Here is a 21,360-nt window from a genome sequence, read left to right as displayed (position 1 = left end):
TTACCCTCTCGCTTCATACAGCTCCAGTTCCATCATCCCACACCTCTTAAAGAACCCAGGAGGCGAGGAGAGCAGTACAAGTGGTCTCACTTTATGTTATCTGAGAGCAGCAGAAGTGATAAGCGGGTTGGGAAGAAGGTTCCCCATGCACACAAACACATACGCACACACATATGCAGATGTAGAGACATAGCTAGCCCCTTCTTGACCTGAGATTCCCATGCTCTCCTTTGCCTCGGCCTTTGGAGCAAGCTCACCCCAGAGCCGGCATGACTCTGCAGCAGGAGGTCAAAAGAGAGAAGCCAAAGCACCACCAGCAACTCAGCCCACCAGTGTTTGGAACTCCCATTGTTCTAGGCACATGTTGCAATAGAGAATTTCATTAGCGCAAGCAGTTTCTGAGCTCTGGGCGCACTACTGCACCTAAGATTTCAGGTCAAAACTGCAGAGTTGAAGGAAAGGAGGACCTTTTTCCGCCTCCCCACTTCCAGCTACAGCCGTACCTTGGTTGTCAAACTTAATCCGTTCCGGGAGTCCGTTCGACAACTAAGGCCGCAGAAGCCGTGTTGGATGAGCAGCTTCCGAAAGATGTTCGCAACCCGGAACACTCACTTCCGGGTTTGCGGTGTTTGGGAGCCAAAACATCCGAGTACCAAGGCGTTTGAGAACCAAGGTACAACTGTACTCTGTGAAGACTGGAGTAGAAACCCTCTTAAGAATATTAGGGGGATGGGAAGGACTAGACCATGTGAAAAATGAATATAGTATTTTAGCTGCAGTTCATTCATTTTCAGCTTTGTATTCTCGCTATTAAAAAGCGTGCTTAGACATTCGATTGTTGCGCCCATAACCTAGGTTTAAGGTGCCATTTAGCTCCATGCTCTCATATCTCAGTTTCTAACACTGCAGCCCATGCCAACCCATGTTTGTCATGCTCAGTAAAACAAAAAAAACCTAACCCACCTAGTGAGCTTCACAGCAAAACAGGGAATTGAACTCTCTAGTGTTAAGTCCAGCAATACTATGGCTGAGCACACACCATACATTTAAAGAACATTCTCTCCCCCCTCAAAAATCCTGGGAATTTTGTTAAGGGAATTTTGTTGGGAGTTGTAGCTTCGAGGGGTAAACTACAATTCCTGGGATTTTGGGGTGGGAATGCATCCTTGCCCTTGACCTCCAGAAAGGAAAGTAAGAGGGAAAAGATGTGAAGGCAATTCAGTTTGCAGCTGAATTGTAGATGCTATGTGGAAACAGGGAGAAGAAGAAAGAGCTCAGTAATACAGTGGTACCTCAGGTTAAGTACTTAATTCGTTCCAGAGGTCCGTACTTAACCTGAAACTGTTCTTAACCTGAAGCACTACTTTAGCTAATGGGGCCTCCTGCTGCTGCCACGCTGCCGGAGCCCGATTTCTGTTCTCATCCTGAAGCAAAGTTCTTCACCTGAAGCACTATTTCTGGGTTAGCGGAGTCTGTAACCTGAAGCGTATGTAACCTGAGGTACCACTGTACAGGGAATGCCTGCTGTCACAAGCTCCCAATTCAGCCACCATTAGAAGCTGCAGATTTGGGGAAGGAGTAATGAGGTACATTATGCATCTTCAATTTGCTTTTGTTCACACATTAAAATCTAGATGATTGTTATCACAGAATGCTCATTTTTAATGAAAAGCTGACTTAACTCATAAGTGGTCCCAACCCCAAAACTCCTTGTTACCCATAATGCAATATAAGGCAATCCAAACTTTTCAAAAACATCTCCTATCCAAATGTAATAAACTAACAGAGTTCTAAAGTTGAGCAAGTGCTTTGTGAACAGAAGCCAACCTTCTGAGAATCTAATTTTTCTCCCCCCCCCCTTCTTAAACTATGCAAGAAAAATACTCCAGACGCTTGCTGAAAAATTAAATCTTGCAGAAAAGATTATTTGAAGTAAGTTAAGTATTGGAAATCACTGATGATCGTTCCAGTTTCCAAAGAGTTGAGGTAAGTATTGGGCATAGCCAAGGTGGAAAAACTGACCTTCTATCTCTATCTATATACATAGTTGACTGCCTTCTTACAACCCATTAAGATTCTGGTAAAAGTGGAAACAGTTTATAAATAACTGGAACATGTATTCTTAAAACATTCCTTTGGAATGACACATTTATTTAATTATTTTGCTCCAGTTATTTATTAGTTGCTTTTCACGGCCAAGTCTATACATTTGCAATTTTTATAATTGAAAGCAACAACACCGCACTGATTTTGGGAACAAGAGACTGGTGGCAATCAGGAAGCTGGTGTGGTTTGTTCTTTCAACAGGATTTCTGAGCTTGAAAAGGCTTAGTTGAAGCTGCAGGGTGGCTATATTTGTATCTGATGTCATTTCCCTTCCATTTCTCCTCCCTGCCCCTGACTGAACACTGCAGCAGATGTTGCAAGGCTGGTTTCATTTTATGCATATTTCCCAGTGCAAAAGGCCAGTGAGCGAAATTGCCAAGTAAGCTACTAGCCAACCACCCAAGGGTGGATGGCTAAATCTACACAATTCTATGATTCTGTTGTTGATGTTTAGTCGTTTGTCGTGTCCGACTCTTCGTGACCCCATTGACCAGAGCACGCCAGACACTCCTGTCTTCCACTGCCTCCCGCAGTTTGGTCAAACTCATGCTGGTAGCTTCGAGAACACTGTCCAACTATCCCGTCCTCTGTCGTCCCCTTCTCTTTGTGCCCTCCATCTTTCCCAACATCAGGATCTTTTCCAGGGAGTCTTCTCTTCTCATGAGGTGGCCAAAGTATTGGAGCCTCAGCTTCAGGATCTGTCCTTCCAGTGAGCACTCAGGGCTGATTTCCTTAAGAATGGAGAGGTTTGATCTTCTTGCAGTCCATGGGACTCTCAAGAGTCTCCTCCAGTGCCATAATTCTATGATTCTATGCCCATCTAATTCAGTCAGATCTACACTGACTGGCAGCAGCAGTGGCTTTCCAGGGTACTTGCCAGCCCTTCCTGTAGATGCGGAGGATTGAATCTAGAACCTTATGCATGCAAATCAGCCGCGCAACCAATAAGCTATAGCTCTTCTCAATTTCCCAAAGAGGTGTATGGAGGCACAGTGGTGATCGGTTTTCTGGTTTTTTTTAAACCAGCTTAACCCAAAAAACAGTGTTAGGATTAACTGCAAACTGAATAATCTCGCTCTTCCCCACCCCCCAGTTTCAAGAGGATTGGGAAAGGGAGGAAACTGCAATTCAAGAGGAAAAGGCTACACAGATTAGGCAGTGAAGGCAAGTGAATGCTATCGGGAGATCACAACTCAAATGTGGGAGGGCTGATTAACAGGAAGGAGTTCAAGATTCATGCATTATTTTTTAAAAAAACGAAACACACACCAATGTCATCCTGTGAACAGAATTTGCTCTAATTCACATGTAGAGCATCTAGCATTGAGGCACTTTAAAAAATAGTAAATAAACAGCAATAATGTGTGTGGGGGGTGTTTTTTTAAAACTTGTATGGTATTCCATCAGCTCTCACCCACTGCCCCAGTTTTGTAGGGACTGACCTCTCAACAGCTTATATCATTTATATATAGATAGATTTTAAAGAGGAGGTTTTTAAAAATCTTTGCAATGTGTTTAAAGGACACCCTTCGTTTAAATAATCGTATTATTACCTGCTCCCAAACCAAGGAAGAAGGGGAAATCTGTGTGCATGAGTCTCCCCGCCCCCCCCCCCCCGCCCCCAGCTTTTCCTTCCAAATTAAATTCAAAAGACAAAATGTCCTTTTTGGCCTAGATTAAAAAACAACAACAAAGGATGACCTCAGTGGCAGCTCACCCAATCGGCCGCCAGTCACTGCAGCCTTATTTGCATGCCGATACCCCATTGGCAGCAACGGCACGAGTGGAATGCAGAAGGTGGAGCCAAGAAGACACACATTTTTGCAAATGTATAGTACTGAAATACAGAAACTAATAGCACCACCCTATTTGCGAGAGACTTTTAGAAGATTGCTTGGGAAAGGAAATGTCTGAATGGATTTTTAAAAGGCTGCAATGTTTGGCTTACATGGGCCTCCTTGGGCAAAAGGTCCCAGGGCTGTGGGGTCTCTTACCCAAAGAAACCTACCTGAGCCCAATCTTGCAGCCTTCTTAAAATCAGTAAAATAATTCCTTTCCTAAGCAAGTGTGATGATGTCGCCCCTTTAAGCCTGGTTTATGGGAATAGGTTAGAACCTCAGAAATAATGAGCTTGACGGCTTCTTGTCCCTTTGCTCAACCTACTCAGATTTAAGTGTAAGCGTTTATGTTAATTAGCTGGATAAGTTAGTGTTGGTTGTTTTCTTACCTGCTGAGCTATTTTAATCTGTGTAATTCTTTGGTGTTTTCCTGTAATTTGGTCTAGTTTGAGTTCCCAAACCTTTTAATTTTGACCACGCTTTTCAGAGCAAGGATCACCCAACACAGCAAGTTTCAAAATGACTTTTGCAAATAGGTTGGTTTCAAAGCAGGGGGGTGGGAAGAATCAGGGAAACTATTACAGTGGTACCTCGGGTTACATACGCTTCAAGTTACATATGCTTCAGGTTACAGACTCCGCTAACCCAGAAATATTACCTCGGGTTAAGAACTTTGCTTCAGGATGAGAACAGAAACTGTGCTCCGGCGGTGCTGCGGCGGCAGCAGGAGGCCCCATTAGCTAAAGTGGTGCTTCAGGTTAAGAACAGTTTCAGGTTAAGAACGGACCTCCAGAACGAATTAAGTACTTAACCTGAGGTACCACTGTATATGCAGACTGCAACAAAATGTTGCGGCATGGAATGTTCCTGTTAGCTATTCCAGTCAGCCATTGATGCTCACCTCTGCGATGAAACTCCACTCCATCCCCTTTGTACCCAGTTGTCCATCTCCCCTCAATAGACAATCAATGTTCCATGATCAATGAGCGCTGCGCAGTCCTCACTAGGCTGTTTTGGGTTTCCCCCCTCCCCCCAGCTTTTTTACCTAAGGATATATTTATTTATTTATTTATTTATTTATTTATTTATTTAGGCAGCTTCCGTGTCCCCCTAGGTCTGCTGACACCCCCCCCCCTTTGTGCATGGGTGCTGCTGTTTTGCTACAAACAGCACTCATACCCTGATAATCAGAAATAGAGGGAAAGATGCAGTGGCAGCCAGAAGGCCCTTCACGGTGAGGCAGGAATGCCATCATTTTGTTCTGCTAGGCTTTCTGTGCCTTTGGTTTAGTCTTGCACCTGTGCTTGGGTGCTTCAGGCAGCAGATTGAGACTGACAGGACTCAGTTCCTACCCATACAAAAGCCATTCCCTCAGAGAACTAGATTTCAGGGAGAAGGGCTTTAATCTACCCTCCCCTCCAAACACACACACTAGTTTGTTTGGGTGAGAGCTTCACAAGATGAGCCCTCACCTACAGTCCAAAGCGACAAAAGCTGTTGCCGCTGCAGAGAGAACTAGTCCTTTTGAACAGCTGCTCTGATACACATTTCCATTTGGAGGCTTCCCCCCCCCCAGCCAACAGAGGGCTTAAACGCTTGAATCACACCAACAGGAAACACGAGGGGGGGGGAGAGAGAAATGATTTAAGTGTTGTTTGGGGAAAGGACCCAACAATAACACAAGCCGGGGCGGTGCGTACGTGCAGCCTTTGAACAAACACAACACATCAGCATGTACACAATGCAGGCTTCTAAAAAAAGACAGTCAACAGTGACTACAGAACCAAGGGGGGGGGAGTGAGAGGGGTGGGTAGGCAAGGCTGGTACTACCAGTTTGTCTTGTCCACCTCCTCCTCTCCCCCCCCCCGCACCCCAGAGGCGACTGCAAAAGCTCCCCAACAGGATGTCCTCTTGTCCACGTAAGGCTTGTAGGCACGGCTTGTACCAGGAGTTCCTGGGACCAGCGCCAGACTGTGCTCTGCTGTTCCTCCGCAGGGGCTGTGCATGAGGAGGCTTGGCTCCCAGCCAGCAAGGCCGGCTCGGCACCTGAGGACAGCGTGTGCCCGGCAGCGAGACACGGGAGGCACGGAGGTGCCCCCTCTCGGCACCTGGGATTCCCTGGGCGGGCAAGAAGGTGGGGAGAAGGTGGAGCAGGGGACAGAATCAAAATGTTCTCGCTCTGGGCTCCAGGTACTTGGCAGGGCAAGGAGTCCATAGGTGACGCCTCTTCTGCAGACCCCGAAGGAGGCGGCCACGCGGCTGCACCACACATTTCAAAGTGCTCCAATGCCATTTTAACATTAATGGCTTTGCCCGCTCCAAGGTTTCTGGAATCTGTACTTTAAGGATCTCCTCTCTGCCCTGTATATTTTGGGGAGCCCACCTCAAGTTGCTTCAGACTGTTTTTTATATTGCGTTGTCATGTTTTCAAACCTTTTATTGACATATGGACAAAATTTCGAAAGGTTCAATACAATAAAAACCAGCAAAATCTGCCTCGAATAATTAAAACACTGTTGTGTAACGTTCACGAGTCCTCGTTGCGTGTTGCAGAAACTTGGCAGCTATATCCAGCTTACCCCCCATCCAGGGTAAACATTAGGAAGGCTATTCGTTTGGCCGTTGCAATGTTGCGTTTTAATGCTGTAGTCTGCCCTGGGGCCGTAGGGGGAAGGGTAATAAATTTAATACAATGATGGTAATGATAATAACAGCAGTTCTCAGCACCCTTGACAGACTACAGTTCCCAGGACTCTTTAGGGGAAGCCTTAAAGGAAATTTAAATACACTAAGTAAGTAAACAAATTCATGCAGCAAAAAAGTATGCATGTGCAGATAGATGGCAAAAAGTTAACCAATGAACCCACATTGATTTTGAGCAAAATACGGCAAATTAAATAGCCAATACATCCATGCTATGGACCCGAGGAGAACGTGCCTCTCAAGTATGTGTGTTGGGAAGTGACTTCTTTTCTACGTGGCCAAGCCTCCTCCCCTGTACAGAAGGTATAACCAGTGAATCAGCTGCCCCTCCTGTTTTCTACGGAGCTAGATAGAGAACCCAAGAGTCCTGGCCCTTGCTCCTCCAACCGCTGTAGCTGACAATCACTCTCTCACAGTCAACAGGGCATGAACAGGCAAGTACAGAGTACTTTCAAAACATTTTGGAATTTCTGGTAAACACATGCTACCCAAACCCTTGCAAAAGTAAGGTTCTATCCCTCAATATATCTTCTACCGGCAGACCTTCAGACCTTCCCATTGTTAATCATTTGTGGCACAGAACAGAAAAGGAGGAGCCACCCTGCAGAGTGCATTTCCCTCATCACCTGGAACAACTAGAGCCGTTCCAGCCTGCACAGGATCATTTTAGAAGCCAGGAATTCCAGGGAGGTTTCAGCTCCTGTAACCCTTGTTTGAGCACAGGCCGGCGCCTTGGTGTGAACAGGGATCAGGCGGATTTCCTGGTGAAGCATTAGTACCCTTCATCTTTAAACAGACACACAAAGAGAGAACAAATCCAATCCCCGATTTCCTAAACTCTCAGAGCCATGCAGATTTTTTTGGGGGGGGGGGTGAGAGATTTGCTGATTACACTAGGATGCAGCACTAACTCTTTGCAGCAGGTGGCAGTGTGGTCAACGTCCATCGGCTCCACCCACAAGGAGGAGGGGGAGAGAAATGACCCTGTCAGCGTGATGGCTAGCAATCTTACACCATACCCCTTCAGACCCACACCCTAGACTTCACAATCTTGAGGGCCAGGAACTTGATTCGCAACGAGGTCGGGGATTTTCAGGAAGTTGATTCCTGCAGCCAGCGACACATTTTTGCAGTCGTCTCGGCTCCCAAAGAATCGCAGCAGCACGCACAGCTAATCCAAAGACCAACCACATAAGCAACACAAGAAAAAGGCGGCAGAGGTCAGCCACACATACCTGGGCTCTGGTGAGCACATACTTTCTAAATGAGGTGTACGTGCATGTGAGCGAGCTAGCAGAAAAGTGGTTGCTCAAGGAGCGGGGTGACAAAACCATACCTTATCCGTCACAATCGTTCCTACCTCCCACATGAGACTAGGGAACAGATGTCCTGCCCCATCTCTGTGGGGCAAGCAAAACCACAGAGCTGCCCAGTCACATTCTCCTTCCCATCCCAGGTGGAGGAGCTTCGCTATTTGCTTACGACAGGAGCGGCAAGCAAAGCCGTGAGAACAAACTTGCCTGCCCTGGGGCCCCGTGGCAAGAACAGAAGGTTGTGCAGGGGGCATGTCCTGTGGCAAGGGCCGTGCCCCAAGGCACACCCAGCTCCCAATCCGGGGCCAGGAGAGATCGGAGTCCGGGAATCCTTATGGGGCCCAATGAGGTTCTTCCTATGTGAACAAAGCACACCCTGAATACTGCACACACGGTTTATCAAGACACATGGAGACGAGGCGCAGGAAAAACGCACTCCATCCCGCTTCACAAGATACCTTGAAAGCACATTCAAAGTGCCTTTCTTCCCTCAGAGAATTCTGGGCACTGTAGTCCACAGGGTTACAATTCCCAAAAACGCTGAGCAAACTACATTGCCCAGAATCCTTTGAGGGTGACAGAATGTGCTTCCATCTGTGTAAAGCAGGAGTGGATAATCTCAGGTACACAGGTCAAATGCAGGCCTCTCTATCTGGCCTGTGGGACTGTTCCCAGGCCACACACCTCCAATTGGCCCAACTCCACACCCTTGTTCAGGTCTTTTCCCTGTCTCTGACCTGCAATAATGCCTCTTGCTGGACTGGATGCAGAGGTGTCAATGTTGAAACCTCTGGTTTTTGTGTGGCTGGTCTGAGGCCTACTGTCCAGAGATAAGGGTTGCATACACACTATACCTTTGGAGCACATTCAAAGCACATTCCCTCCCCTCAAAGAATTCTGGGTGCTGTAGTTTTACCCTGCACAGCATTACATTTCCCTTAAAGAACTACACTGCCCAGAATCCTTTGGAGTTGGGCACTGTGCTTTAAAGCTATGCATCCAGAGGCGGATTACTGGCTTCGATTGAAACCGTGCTTGGCCATTTACAACTTCGATGACACATGCCCATACACCGTTGGCCTGCCAACCCCTTCCTTGCTGGGCTGGTGATTACATATCAATCTCAAACTCTCCCCTTAATCGCTGATTGCTCTGTGCTGCAGCTGCAACCACGTCTGTCCCAAGTCCTGCCTACCATCCCACCTCCAATGCCCTTTACCCTTTGCTCTCTGAATGGGTTTGCCTGGGGTACATTATGGAGCAAGTCTGCCACCCTGTGGCCAGGTGTGATCATCACACCTGAACAAGAGCATTTATTTTAATTTTTTGCCAAAGGGGTGTATGTACAGTGGAGAAATGATAAGGGAGCTTTTACAGCCCAGACCCTGCCAAGCCTGCACTGCATAGGTCACAAACATGAAGAGTTTCCCCAGAACCGCATTGTGTCTGCCGCATCTAGACTTCCACACACAGAAGTGCCCCTCCCGTAAAATGGCCATAAGAGTGTGCATGAGGGCACGTAAAAAAAGCCAACAACCCCAAAAAACCCCACCAGCACCTTTCCACACATCACCACCGCTGCTTGTGTAATGATACAAGTGCAGGTACAGGTGCGAGCGTGTTGCGGCAGATGATCTTGCAACACAAAATCAGGATTACTGCCGGCAAAAAGGCAGAAGCATCTCAAAGGACTAGAAGTGATGTTTTCCCCCCTGGCGCTTGGCGGGAGCCAAATTTCCCAACCCTGGGGTGGGAAGGGAATGAAGAAGCTGTTTGCAAGCACTGTTTGAACTGCAGATGCCTTTCGTGAGGTTTGCATTTCCTGGCATACACCTGTTAAGGAATCCTCTCTGCAGCTACCTACAAGGCCCTTTACCTGCAGCAAAATGATGATGCTAATGGCTAATAATAGTAACAAGCAAAATGCTTCGTATTTATGCAGCACTTACCCAGGCATTTGGCTCGGTGACTTTACAACGAGCCTGTAAGGTAGGCCAGTGCTGTTATCGTGCTGCTGCAGATGGGAAGCTGAGGCTGCTAAGGCCAGTGGCTTCCCATTGATGGGGCTGGCTAGTTTATGGCAGAGTTAAAAACTGGAGACTTCCCAACTTACCCTCTTAGCTACTCTACAATGCCCTTTGCTTCAGGGTGGGGTGGGGGGAGGGAAGCAGGGGAAGAGGAATCTATAATACTGTGGTCTGGGAATGATTCCACTACCTTCCCTAAAAATAAAATTGCCTTGTGGAGGATTCCATAAACAGGGTTTTACTTGAATTTGAGGCATTATGAAAGTTGGCATCAGGAAGGGATTTCCCTCCAGAACAAACTGACTTGCGACCCATTGTGGTTTTCATATTTCTCCTCAGTTGCGGCTTGGCTTGCTTCCTTGAGAAATCTAAAGCTCTTTTTTATACTTCAGCCATCTTTTCTGTGGTGTGTAACTTCCCTCGGCTGATGGCTCACTGTGGCTTTCAGGGGAACTCTGTGTGTGTGTGTGTGTGTGTGTGTGTGTGTACATATGCTTGGGGTGGGAGGTGGGAGTTTGCCCTCACCAGCATGTCTTCCCAGCACCAGGGCTTGAACTGCATTGATGTGGTCTCCTTGCCACAAGGATCCTGCACATTCCTTGCTAGCCCCTAATCCCATACCTATGTAAACGCTACAACTGGAAAACTCAACATCTGCAAGGAAGCGCCCCTGTGTGGTGTGACTTTTGAGTTTTTCCAAAACAGGCCCAGATTTGCTTCTTCTCCACCCTTTATTTGCAGGGGTGGGGAGGGCAGAAGTGGGCCATTTGTTTTGCTCAAAGATGTTCACCGGGTGCCTTCATTACGTAGGTTTCGACACATACTGAAAGCATCTCAAATTACCCTAGCTTTCAACACCCAATATATTTTAGTGCCCACCCTATTCTCTTGGCTGTAATTTATTTTAATGTTGTGTTTTTTAAATGATTACATCTCACCCTGGGAGCGCATGGTGAAGGGCAGGGTAAGAAATCTGAAAAAACATTAATAATAATAATAATAATAATAATAATAATAATAATAATAATGGTTTCAATGAAGTCCTTTTCAGCCTCCTATTTTCCTGCCTTGGCTTAGTTTACCCGCTGAGCCACTGCAGTGTGCTGGATGTGCCCTTCTCCCCTTGCAGTTCTGGCAGGCCTAGTGTCAGCCTCCAGCAGGGCAAGCAGCAAATATTTGAAGCCTGGGATTGGTAGCAAGCGGCTAGCAGGCTGCGTTCCCATCAAAAAGAGGGACGAAGGAGACAGGAACTGCCTAGCTAGTCCATTAGAGGGTGATGTTTGGAGGGCATCACAAAGTCCAGATGTGGGGCTGATCTGGGGTGCAGACACCCCCCCCCGCTTGCTCCTCCCACCCACACCCACCTCAACATCACTTGTTTTTCTCCAGACTCACTGTAAAAGGTGCTGGGGAGAAGGCTGGTTTTAAGGATGGATTCCACTCTGCCACTGACTCCCTGTTTGGCCTTTGGCACAGCCATCATTTCCCCTGCCCATTTGTACAACAGGGAATGGTGGAAACCTTGTGGGGAGGGGCAAAGGCAATAAAAACACTTCGCACACATGCAGAAGGATATTGCAGCTGCATGGACAAAAAGGCAGCCGCTTCGCGATGCTTGGGGGCAGGTGGAAGGTGGTGGTGGTGATGGAGGGGAGATTATTTCCTACATAATTTGGTTTCCCACTCCCACCCTGCACGACTGTTCTGGCTGCCAGCGCTACATGCCAGGAAAGTCTGGGCAAACAGAGGCAGCAGCACAGCTGGCTGACGGGCGGGCAGACAGTCTCGCTGGCAAAAAAAGGCACCTGCTGAGTTGTGGGGCCCATTAGGGCCCAGCCGGTGCCAGTGTCGGAGAATGGGCCCATTATCCTGACCCCCACCCTCTCCCCTTGGCCCTTCCGTATGGCCCAGATGGAAGGGGCAAACAGGATGGGCTTGCGGCCTGGCACACATAGAGGCGAGCCCTTCCTAGGACTGCGACTCTCGCAGCAACACTGTGGAAAGAGATAAAAATCACAGCTGTTCTGGCAGGAGACTGAGTAGGACATCAAGCTCCCAAGCGTATTCTCTCTCTCTGTTCTATATCAAGGAATGCCTCTGCATCTTAAATTATGCAGCTTAATTATATTTGCATCTATGAGAGCTACTCTAGCACAGTGGCTCACAGACTGAGCTGAACCTAGGAAGAAGATGCCTTATACCAGGCAAGTGTGTTTATCTATCCAGCCCAGTAGTGTCTACTCTGGCAGGCAGTGGGCCATCAGTGTTTCATGTACAGCCCCTTCCACATCTACCTGCTGCTTGAAACTCTTTACTGGAGTCTGCGAGGGATGGAACCTGGGGCTGTCTGCAGGCAAAGCACGTCCGCCCTCTCCCCAGGAACTGTCTGATTCGAGCTTCGCCTCTGCTCTGAAATCACCGGGTGGCCTTAGGAAAAGCCATTCTCTCTTCTTTAGCCCTCTCCCCTAATCTGTATTAAAACGGAGATAAGTAATACTGGCCTACCTTGCAGGGTCTTTGCAAGGATTACCAAGAAAATGAAACAATTCTTTGAAACCCTACAAAGTGCAAAATGCAAATGCTAAGGATTAAAATCGGTCTACCCACTTGCAAGATAATCATCAGCAAAATCCACAAAGAGCTGCATTACTTCATTTTGTAGATCACAGACTCGTAGAGTTGTAAGGGATCACGAGGGTCATCTAGCCCAACCCCCTTGCAATGCAGGGATCTTTTGCCCAGTGTGGGACTCGAACCCACAACCCTGAGATTAAAAGTCTCATGCTCTACCAACTGAGCTATTGACAAATAGGGCGCAGAGAGGAAGGGAAGATGAGATCTAGGACACCTGGGTTCTGTACCCCATTGTGGATGCTTGTTTGTTTTGTTTTTGTTAAAAGTACTACAGGGTGAATATGTACTCTTGTTATATCATCTCATTGATACCCTTCCATTGTCACCACAACAACCCTGCAAGGTAGATGAGGCAGAGACGGGCTGAAAGATACGCAAGGAGCTTCACGGTGGCTGAACTTGGGTCTTCCGAGTCCAAATGCAACCCTCTGATTTACTGCATCCTGAGAGAAGTTACGGGGGTCTGAAGGCACCTAGCACCTCTCCAAATTGTGACACTTTTCATCACACAAAGCTCAAAGCAATAACCCTGCACAGTAGCCTCAACGGGGAGAGTGAGCTGACCGAGGCAACAACACCGTGAGTTTCATGGGCCATTAGCCACAGTAGCCAAATGGAACCTGTGCATACAGCGGTAATACACCTCTGAGTGCAAGAAGATGGGGAGAAACCACAGCAGAAGGCCCGGCCTCGCTGTGTCCTGCTTGCAAGCACCCAAAGGCACTTGATTGGTAACTTCTAGGATAGATTGCTGCAATGCTTTATGCATGGAGAGGCCTTTGAAGACGGTTTAGAAGCAGGAGCTTATGCAGAATTCAGCAACCAGGCTGCTCACTGGGGCAAGGCAGTCTGCACACATTAATACCAATCCCAGCCTGATGAAATGGCTACTGATTAGTTTCTGGGCCCAGTTCAAAGTGCAGGTTTGGGCTTATAAAGCCTTATGTGGCTCAGGATGCCAAGACCTCAAGGACTGCCTCTCCCCACGTGAAACCACCAAGACCCTGCATTCAGCATCTGAGGCACTTCTCTGCATGTCCTCCTCAAGGGAGGTGCGGAGGGCAGCAACCAGAGAATGGGCCTTCTCAGTGGTGGCTCCCCATTACCAGAGTGCTCTACCTGAGCTGGCACTCCTGGAGCCATCATTATCTGTTTTTTATTCACCCGGGCTTTCGGATCTTCATTTCCTTATCTTTTATTTAGTGGGACAGATCCATTTCATACATACGTACTGTATTACTTGTGGTTTTGAACCCTATGTTGGGCAGAGAGATTCCTGCATTGCAGGGGGTTGGACTAGATGACCCTCGTGACCCCTTCTACAACTCTATAAAAACCGTCTCCCCTTGTCAACACCATAAATGCACAATGCAAATATTATTCTGGAGCCCGCTCCACATTTTTGCACCCTCATTCACACCTGTGGCTGGGATCTCAGGCAGCCCCAACCAGCGGCTGGCACCCACCCAGAGCATAGCACACCCCTAGCTCCATAGCTATGGAGCCCTGGGATTCGACATATAGGTTATTTGGCTCATGCATCAAAGGAGAATGCAGGTTCAAAAGCTGCTCCGCCTCTACCCTAATAAGCCTTCGTGGAAATGCTTCTCCTGATTTACTTACCAGATTAAATGCAAAACACCAAACTACTTCTCAGAAAAGCAGATTTATATTAACAGTAAAAAAAAAAAAAGGACTCGAAGGAACATGCAACTGCAGCGATAAACTTCTGATACCTCAACCATACTTGAAATTCAGAAAAGAAGATGCCTTTCACTTAGGTTGCTTCTGATTTGTTGCCCTACACTTTCCAGCGCAATTTCCCCTCTTTTTCCTTATCCCCAAACGTCCAGTCTTTTGGAGGAACAGGTTTCTTGAAAGACCACCCCAATCAGCTTTAACTGCACAAACAATGTTTGCTGGGATGTGGCAGAATCCCACCCAAGGAGAGTGACAGTCTGGGATCACCTTTAATTTTTTAAAAAATGAACTTCACTTTAGGACCATTTAAGAGTTACGAATTCTCCACTCGCCCCATTTCTGTGCGGGTCACTCTTTTGAAGGGTGCTTCTTGACTGGAAGGAGGCAAGCCCAGTACACAGACCAGAGATAGAAATTAGCCAGGCGCGTTTTGTGCCTGGCACAGGTCCAATTGCGACCATGTGGAGATCTCTGGATGCCAGGTTGGCAACTGAAATCTCCATCTGGCTGGGCCTTCCAGCTCTCTTAAGCAAGTAAGCAGAAGAGCTTATTCAGTGCATTTATATCCCACCTTTTTCTCCAAGGAGTACATGGTTCATTCCCCGCCTCAGTTAATCCCTACAACAACCCTGTGAGGTAGGTTAAGAAGCTAAGAGGCAGTGAGTGGCCCAAGCTTACCCAGTGAGCTTCATGACTGAGTGGGGATTTGAACCCTGGTCTCCCAGGTCTGAGTCCAACACACTAACCCAGGGGTCAGCAAACGTTTTCAGCTGGGGGCCGGTCCACTGTCCCTCAGACCTTGTGGGAGGGCCAGACTATATTGGGGTGGGCGGGGGGGGGGGAACGAACGAATTCCTATGCCCCACAAATAACCCAGAGATGCATTTTAAATAAAACCACACATTCTACTCATGTAAAAACACCAGGCAGGCAGGCCCCACAAATAACCCAGAGATGCATTTGAAATAAAAGGACACATTCTACTCATGTAAAAACATGGGGCCAGATCTGGCCCCCAGGCCTTACTTTGCCTACCCATGCTCTAACCACTACACTGCACTGGCTTCCTAGAGTACTTCTGCTATGGGGCAGCTCTATAAATTATGTACCGTATTTATGCAAATCTAATGCGCCATTGAATCTAATGCGCACCTCAATTTTCAAAACCTCGAAACCGAAAAAGTATTTGGTGGCGAGTGTAAATGCGGCATCAAATCTAATGCAACGTAATTTGGCCAAAAAAGGTGCACATTGCATTCAAATAAATATGGTAGTTAGATTAATATGGGGAAAGCAAAATGTCACTTAGAGAAGGATCTGAAATACTGTATTGCCCTTGAAGCTTGAATTTGTTTTATTCTGGATTGTTTTATTTACTGTTTTAAACAAGTTGTAAACCACTTTGAGACTTTTTCTTTAAAATATAAAGTGACATAGAAATGAAAATAACAACAAATACAACAGCAGCAGCAATAAATTCCTTTGCCGGGGTGGGGGGGTGGGGAGAAGGAGCCTAGACATTTCGCTGTGGCAACTATAACCTAGGTTTAAGGTGCCATTGGCAATTAGCTTATATATCTGAGTTTCTAACACTGACTCACGCAGAGATGCAATGGGTAGCTTCCCGGTAAGCAATATAATTCTTCTGCGTTTCCACAGTCGAAGAAGTTGAATGGTCCAACCATACACCATAGAGCTATAGGGCAGAATTACTCACCCCTAATGGAGGCTGATTGGAAGGAGGCAAGAACAGAGGAGCAAAATGCCCAGAGGAGACAGGAAGCAGACTCCTTGGCAGGTAGCGGTTTTTGGTTCAGCAGCCTTTAATTTATGGCTTCCTAGTGATGTGCTAGAAGCTACCTGATCAGTGTGCCCTGCAGTGCTTGGAAATTAACATGGAATGCAGCATGCCACCCAAAGATGCAAACAATAGGCAAGCCTGAGATTTATGGTCAAATCTGCCTGGCTTGATCCAGTGTATCAGGCTGCCACTCCTTAAAAATATGAGAATGCATTCAGTCCACCAAGATGGAGGAACAAGACATAGTCTAATGCTAGTCATGCTCTGAGCAGACCCACTGAGATGAATTTACCGTACTTTTCCGTGTATAAGACTATGTTTTTTTCTTTAAAAATCATGCTAAAAAGTGGGTGTTGTCTTATACATGGGTACTGCATAGGGTGGACGTTTGATTAGTTGCTGCTGTGTCTGTCAGCGGCTATTGTGCGTGTTGATTGGCTGACGCTCTGGCAGCTGGGCGTGTGATTTGCAGCTTCTTCCGGCGATGGGACAGAAAGGAGGCGGATTTTGTGACGAGTGCAGGTGAGCGAATATTGGCAACCCCCCCCCCCAAAAAAACGCTCAACAACTCTGCACAATGCTCTGCAAAAAAAGCTCAACTCTGAGCCATCTCCCCCCATTTTCTTAAAACTGAGTCCCCCAAAATAGGGGTGGTATTATAAACAGCGGTGTCTTATAGACGGAAAAGTACGGTAACTAAAGAGCCAGTGTGACATGGTGGCTAGAGTGTCGATCTAGGACCAGAAAAACAAGGATTCGAATCCCCACTCAGCCATGAAGCTGACTTGGGCCAGTCACCGCCTCTCAACCTAACCAACCTCACAGGGTTGTTGCAGGGTTTAAAAGAGGAGTGAGAGAATCATGTATGCCACCTTGGGCAGCTTGTAGCAGTGGCGTAGCGTGGGTTGTCAGCACCCGGGGCAAGGCAAGTAATTTGCGCCCCCTAACCCGTGGATTTGCCCTAACCCCAGATGTTGCGCCCGGTGCGGCCGGCCCCCCCTGCACCCCCCACGCTACGCCACTGGCTTGTAGGAAAAGGTGGCATACAAATCAACCAAATAAATGCCGTAAATAAAACAAGCGACCCAAGTCGGTCATTGTCCACTAATTTCAATGGGTCTACTCTATCATTGGTTACAACCCAGAGTAAGAGATGAAAAATGGCGGCCGGGGTGGGGGAAAGTTGTTCCTCCAATTCAAGCTTTTTCTTTTCTTTTTTTAAAGGGAAGGCTGACAAGAAACACATGATCCTGAATTCAACATTCAGACACTCAGTTCCACATTTGCCGCTTGCATGGTATGGATTCAGAAATGAAAGATTCAGATACTGGACACCACTAAAACTCACTTTGAGCTGCACACCCTCTATTGCTTCTTCAAGGCCTAGGACCCTCATATCTACGGGACCACCTCTCCCGGTATGCCCCATGGAGAGCCTCATGGTCCATAAATAGCAACACCCTAGTGGTCCCAGGCCCTAAGGAAGTTAGATTAGCTTCAACCAGAGCCAGGCCTTTTCAACACTGGCTCCAGCCTGGTGGAACGCTCTGCCTCATGAGATCAGGGTCCTGCAGGATCTGATTTCTTTCCGCAGGGCCTATAAGACAGAGTTGTTTCGCCTGGCCTTTGGCTTGGAGCCAAATTGATTCCCTCCCCCTCTTTCTTTTTTCTTTTTTCTTTTTCCTTTCTCCTCCTGTGATGAGGCTGCATTTTAATATTTTATGTTTCAGTATTTTAATGTTGCATTTTAATCTTGTTTTTAAGTTGTATTCATTCAATTTGTTTTTATTATTGCTTGTTAGCCGCCCTGAGCCCGGCCTTGGCTGGGGAGGGTGGGGTATAAATAATAATAATAATAATAATAATAATAATAATAATAATAATTATTATTATTATTATTATAGCGAACTCGCTGTTACTGTGTTGATGGAAATGGAGAGAATGAAGGGTTTTTTTAATGGCATCCTCTGAAACAAGCAGCTGCGGTTGGGGTATACGCAAGCAGAACTCCCCAAAATCTGCAGTGCGTGGTGCGCTAGGATCCCTACTGGGTGGGTGTGCCCTTACCGGGTGTCCTCTGGCTCCGACAGGCACTCCACCGTGCTGGGCTTCTGTTCCATTCACCGCAATTCCATCCAGAACCAATAAGGAGAGACCAAGGTGGGCTCCGCCCCCAGAGGCGACGCTTCGCGGTCGCCACGACAGATGCGGGTTTGGGATTTGGGATTTGGGAGGGGGCCGTGAACCGGAGTTAGGAGGCAGGCCCCATCTGCGCCTCCTTCAGTGTCGGTGAGCAGCAAGCATTCTGGGGCGAAACGTGGCGGTGAAAGGCTGAGGAGACAAAAAACAACAACACCACATGGGAGAAACTGTTTGCTTTTTTAAAAAATTCACTTTTTTAATGTGCAGGCTCTTCCTATCTCTTTCGACTTCGGAACACAATGCAGTAATAACAATAATAAAAAGATCCCGACCACGATCCTACTTTAGTGTATGGGTTGTGCAAATTCTAACCCACCACCCACCCAAAGTTCCTGATTATTTCGCTCCAAGCCATGCAGGATTAATTGGGGGTTGTTGTTTTTTCTGCACCTCCACTGCAGAATAATCTGGTAAAGACTCAAGTACAGTGGTACCTCGGGTTACATACACTTCAGGTTACATGCGCTTCAGGTTACACACTCCGCTAACCCAGAAATAGTGGTTCAGGTTAAGAACTTTACCTCAGGATGAGAACAGAAATCGTGCTCCGGCGGCGCGGCGGCAGCAGGAGGCCCCATTAGCTAAAGTGGTGCTTCAGGTTAAGAACAGTTTCAGGTTAAGAACGGACCTCCAGAACAAATTAAGTTCTAAACCCGAGGTACCACTGTACTGGGAAGGACAAATGGAAGAAGGAAAAGGTTTGAGCACTGCTACATTATACCGCTTGAAGTAGCAGCCATGGGGAAGAAACAGACACCAAAGCTTTTCAGACACTACCTTTGAGCATATGCAGAGTGCCTTTTTCCTCATTAACATTTGACCACTTATGGATTCTCCCCACCCCCCACCCCCAATAAAAAGTAATAATAGAGATCAGCTGTCCTCCATGTCACCTCTGCATCATTGGAACTGGAGCTGGGTGCTGCCCCACAAGTTTTCCATGAGGGCTAGAAATACAATCCTTTTTGAAGACTGAAGACAGAGAATTGCTGGTTGTGGTACTTGAGTCTGTGCATCACATTTCTTGTATGCTACTCTTTAGAGTTAATTGTAGAGTAGCTGCTGGGGGTGTCAGAAAATTGCAACAAAAATGGAAAAGAAAGCGGACCTTTCGTGTGTTTGCCTGTGGTCAGGAATGGAAATCAGTCAAGCGAGTGCTATCACAATTTGTTCACATTGTTGTTTGTTTTTAAGTCTGCAAATGATACGTAATCAATGACACTTTTTTAACATTGTTTTGATGTGTCCTTTACACTGAAATAAATATAAGTTGTAGAAGTTATATAAATAGTTGTGTCGGTTATATAATTTACGTTAAATAGAAGACAGCGAGACAAATAACATAGCTCTTGGCAGAAACTGAAGTGCAGCAGAATGGAAAACAGCGCTGGTTGTTACCAATTGCTGCCTTCTTACATCCCTTGTGGCTGATAAAGAGTGCAAGCTGTGAACCAGGAAGTCTCCGATTCAAATTTTGCCTCTGCTATGAACTCAGATGTTGTCACAAAGCAAGCCACTATTTCTAACCATCAGACAATGTTCTGCAGTTTAGGAACAACCACAACCACAACAGCAGCAGCAACCCACCTTAAAGTGTTGCTGTAAGTGTTACTGAGATAACGTACACAGATGCCCTAAAGCACAATATAAATGCTATGGATTATTATTATTATTATTATTATTATTATTATTATCATCATCATCATCATTATTATCATTATTATCATTATTATCGTTATTATTATTAGATGAAGTTAGAGAAGGAAACAGTGGGAAAAAGCGGGGAATTTTCCCCACTGGAAGATTTGTCAGATTTCTTTTGCTAAAAGACAGGATGCAGCGGATCGTCCTCGTATGTTGCCCTACGAATATTCACCAAGCTGAAATGGCGAGTTGCTTCCTTAGCCCCAGCATGCAGCTTGGCTCACTTGCTTGAGCCTAGAGCTGCTTCCCCATTGACTAACTTTCTGAAGTATACCTGCTCTCCATTTGCGACATATACCGTAAACCCAGAGGGAGTTGTACGTGGCAAACCAGGGCAGCCTTTTCCCATGGAGGCTGGTGGCTTAACAGGAAGATTTCTCTAATTCTTGTAACGTTATTATTGGTGGAGGAGGAAATCACACCAGCTTATTCTTCTCTGATGCTGAGAAGCAAAGATCTCCTCAAGGCTGCCATGGCAAGGACTCTAGGACCGAGCCGGAATCTGAATACAGGCCTTCCAGCTCAGCCATGTGAACTGATTGGAACGTCAATCTGGGACTGCGCCCACACAGTTCTTGCGGAGCTCATGATGGACATAGCAGATGTCCCTTGTTTTCTGTCCTCGGCGTCTGGTATTCAGAGGTAACCTGCCTTGAAGCACAGAGGGTCAAATGAACAACCACCAGTGCGATGTAGCGATGAGGGCAAGGATGGAGAACCTGCAGCCTTCAATATGCTGATGGTCTCCAACTCCCACCAGGCCCAGCCAGAATGGTCAATGGGTGAGGAAGGATGGGAGCTGTAGTCCAGGAACATCTGGAGAGCCATGAGTTCCCTGTTCCTGGGCTAGACAGCATGCAGTTGGCCTGGGGAGATCCAGGTTCAGATCTCCACATAGCCACAAAGCTTTCTGAGTGACGTTGTTGGGCCAGCCACGGTTTCTCAGCATACTCTACATCACAGGGTTGTTGTGAAGATAAAACAGAAGAACAGTGTATGACACGTTGAAGGAAGGTGGGAGAGAAAAGGGAGGGGGAAACTGCCTCATCTAGCAACCAATTCCAGAAGCAGCCCATCTGCTTGCATGCTACAGGGGAGGAAAATATTTAGGCCTACGTCTACCAACAGCAGCAGAACCTCCAACACCAGGTTGTGCTGCAGCTCCTGTTCTGCATTTATAGATTGGCAGTTCGAAAACACACCCACACCCTCTAAGGCTAGAGGGAACTGGGCTGGGAGGACTGGGGTGGGGGGTGGGAAGGAGAGCTGCCAAACTGGTTTCAAGTGGCCCCAACCGGTTTGCATCTCCAGACATTTTCTCCTTTTCTTTT

At 47.0% G+C, this 21,360-nt stretch overlaps 1 protein-coding gene across 1 annotated transcript in view; it reads right to left on the bottom strand.

Annotated features, from left to right (window-relative positions):
* Positions 1–21,360, bottom strand: part of THRA (thyroid hormone receptor alpha) — a 110,642-nt gene that overhangs the window by 19,876 nt on the left and 69,406 nt on the right. The window contains exon 2 of the mRNA XM_081838090.1: positions 18,191–18,454. Coding sequence (XP_081694216.1) covers positions 18,191–18,243 — 53 coding nt within the window. The 5' untranslated portion in view covers positions 18,244–18,454. The remainder of the gene's footprint in view (positions 1–18,190; positions 18,455–21,360) is intronic.

Source organism: Podarcis erhardii (assembly GCF_964252035.2).
Source record: "Podarcis erhardii genome assembly, chromosome: 13".
Classification (NCBI taxonomy): domain Eukaryota; kingdom Metazoa; phylum Chordata; class Lepidosauria; order Squamata; family Lacertidae; genus Podarcis; species Podarcis erhardii.
The sequence above is the reverse complement of the archived record's forward strand: the minus strand, read 5'-3'. Positions and strand labels throughout refer to the sequence as shown.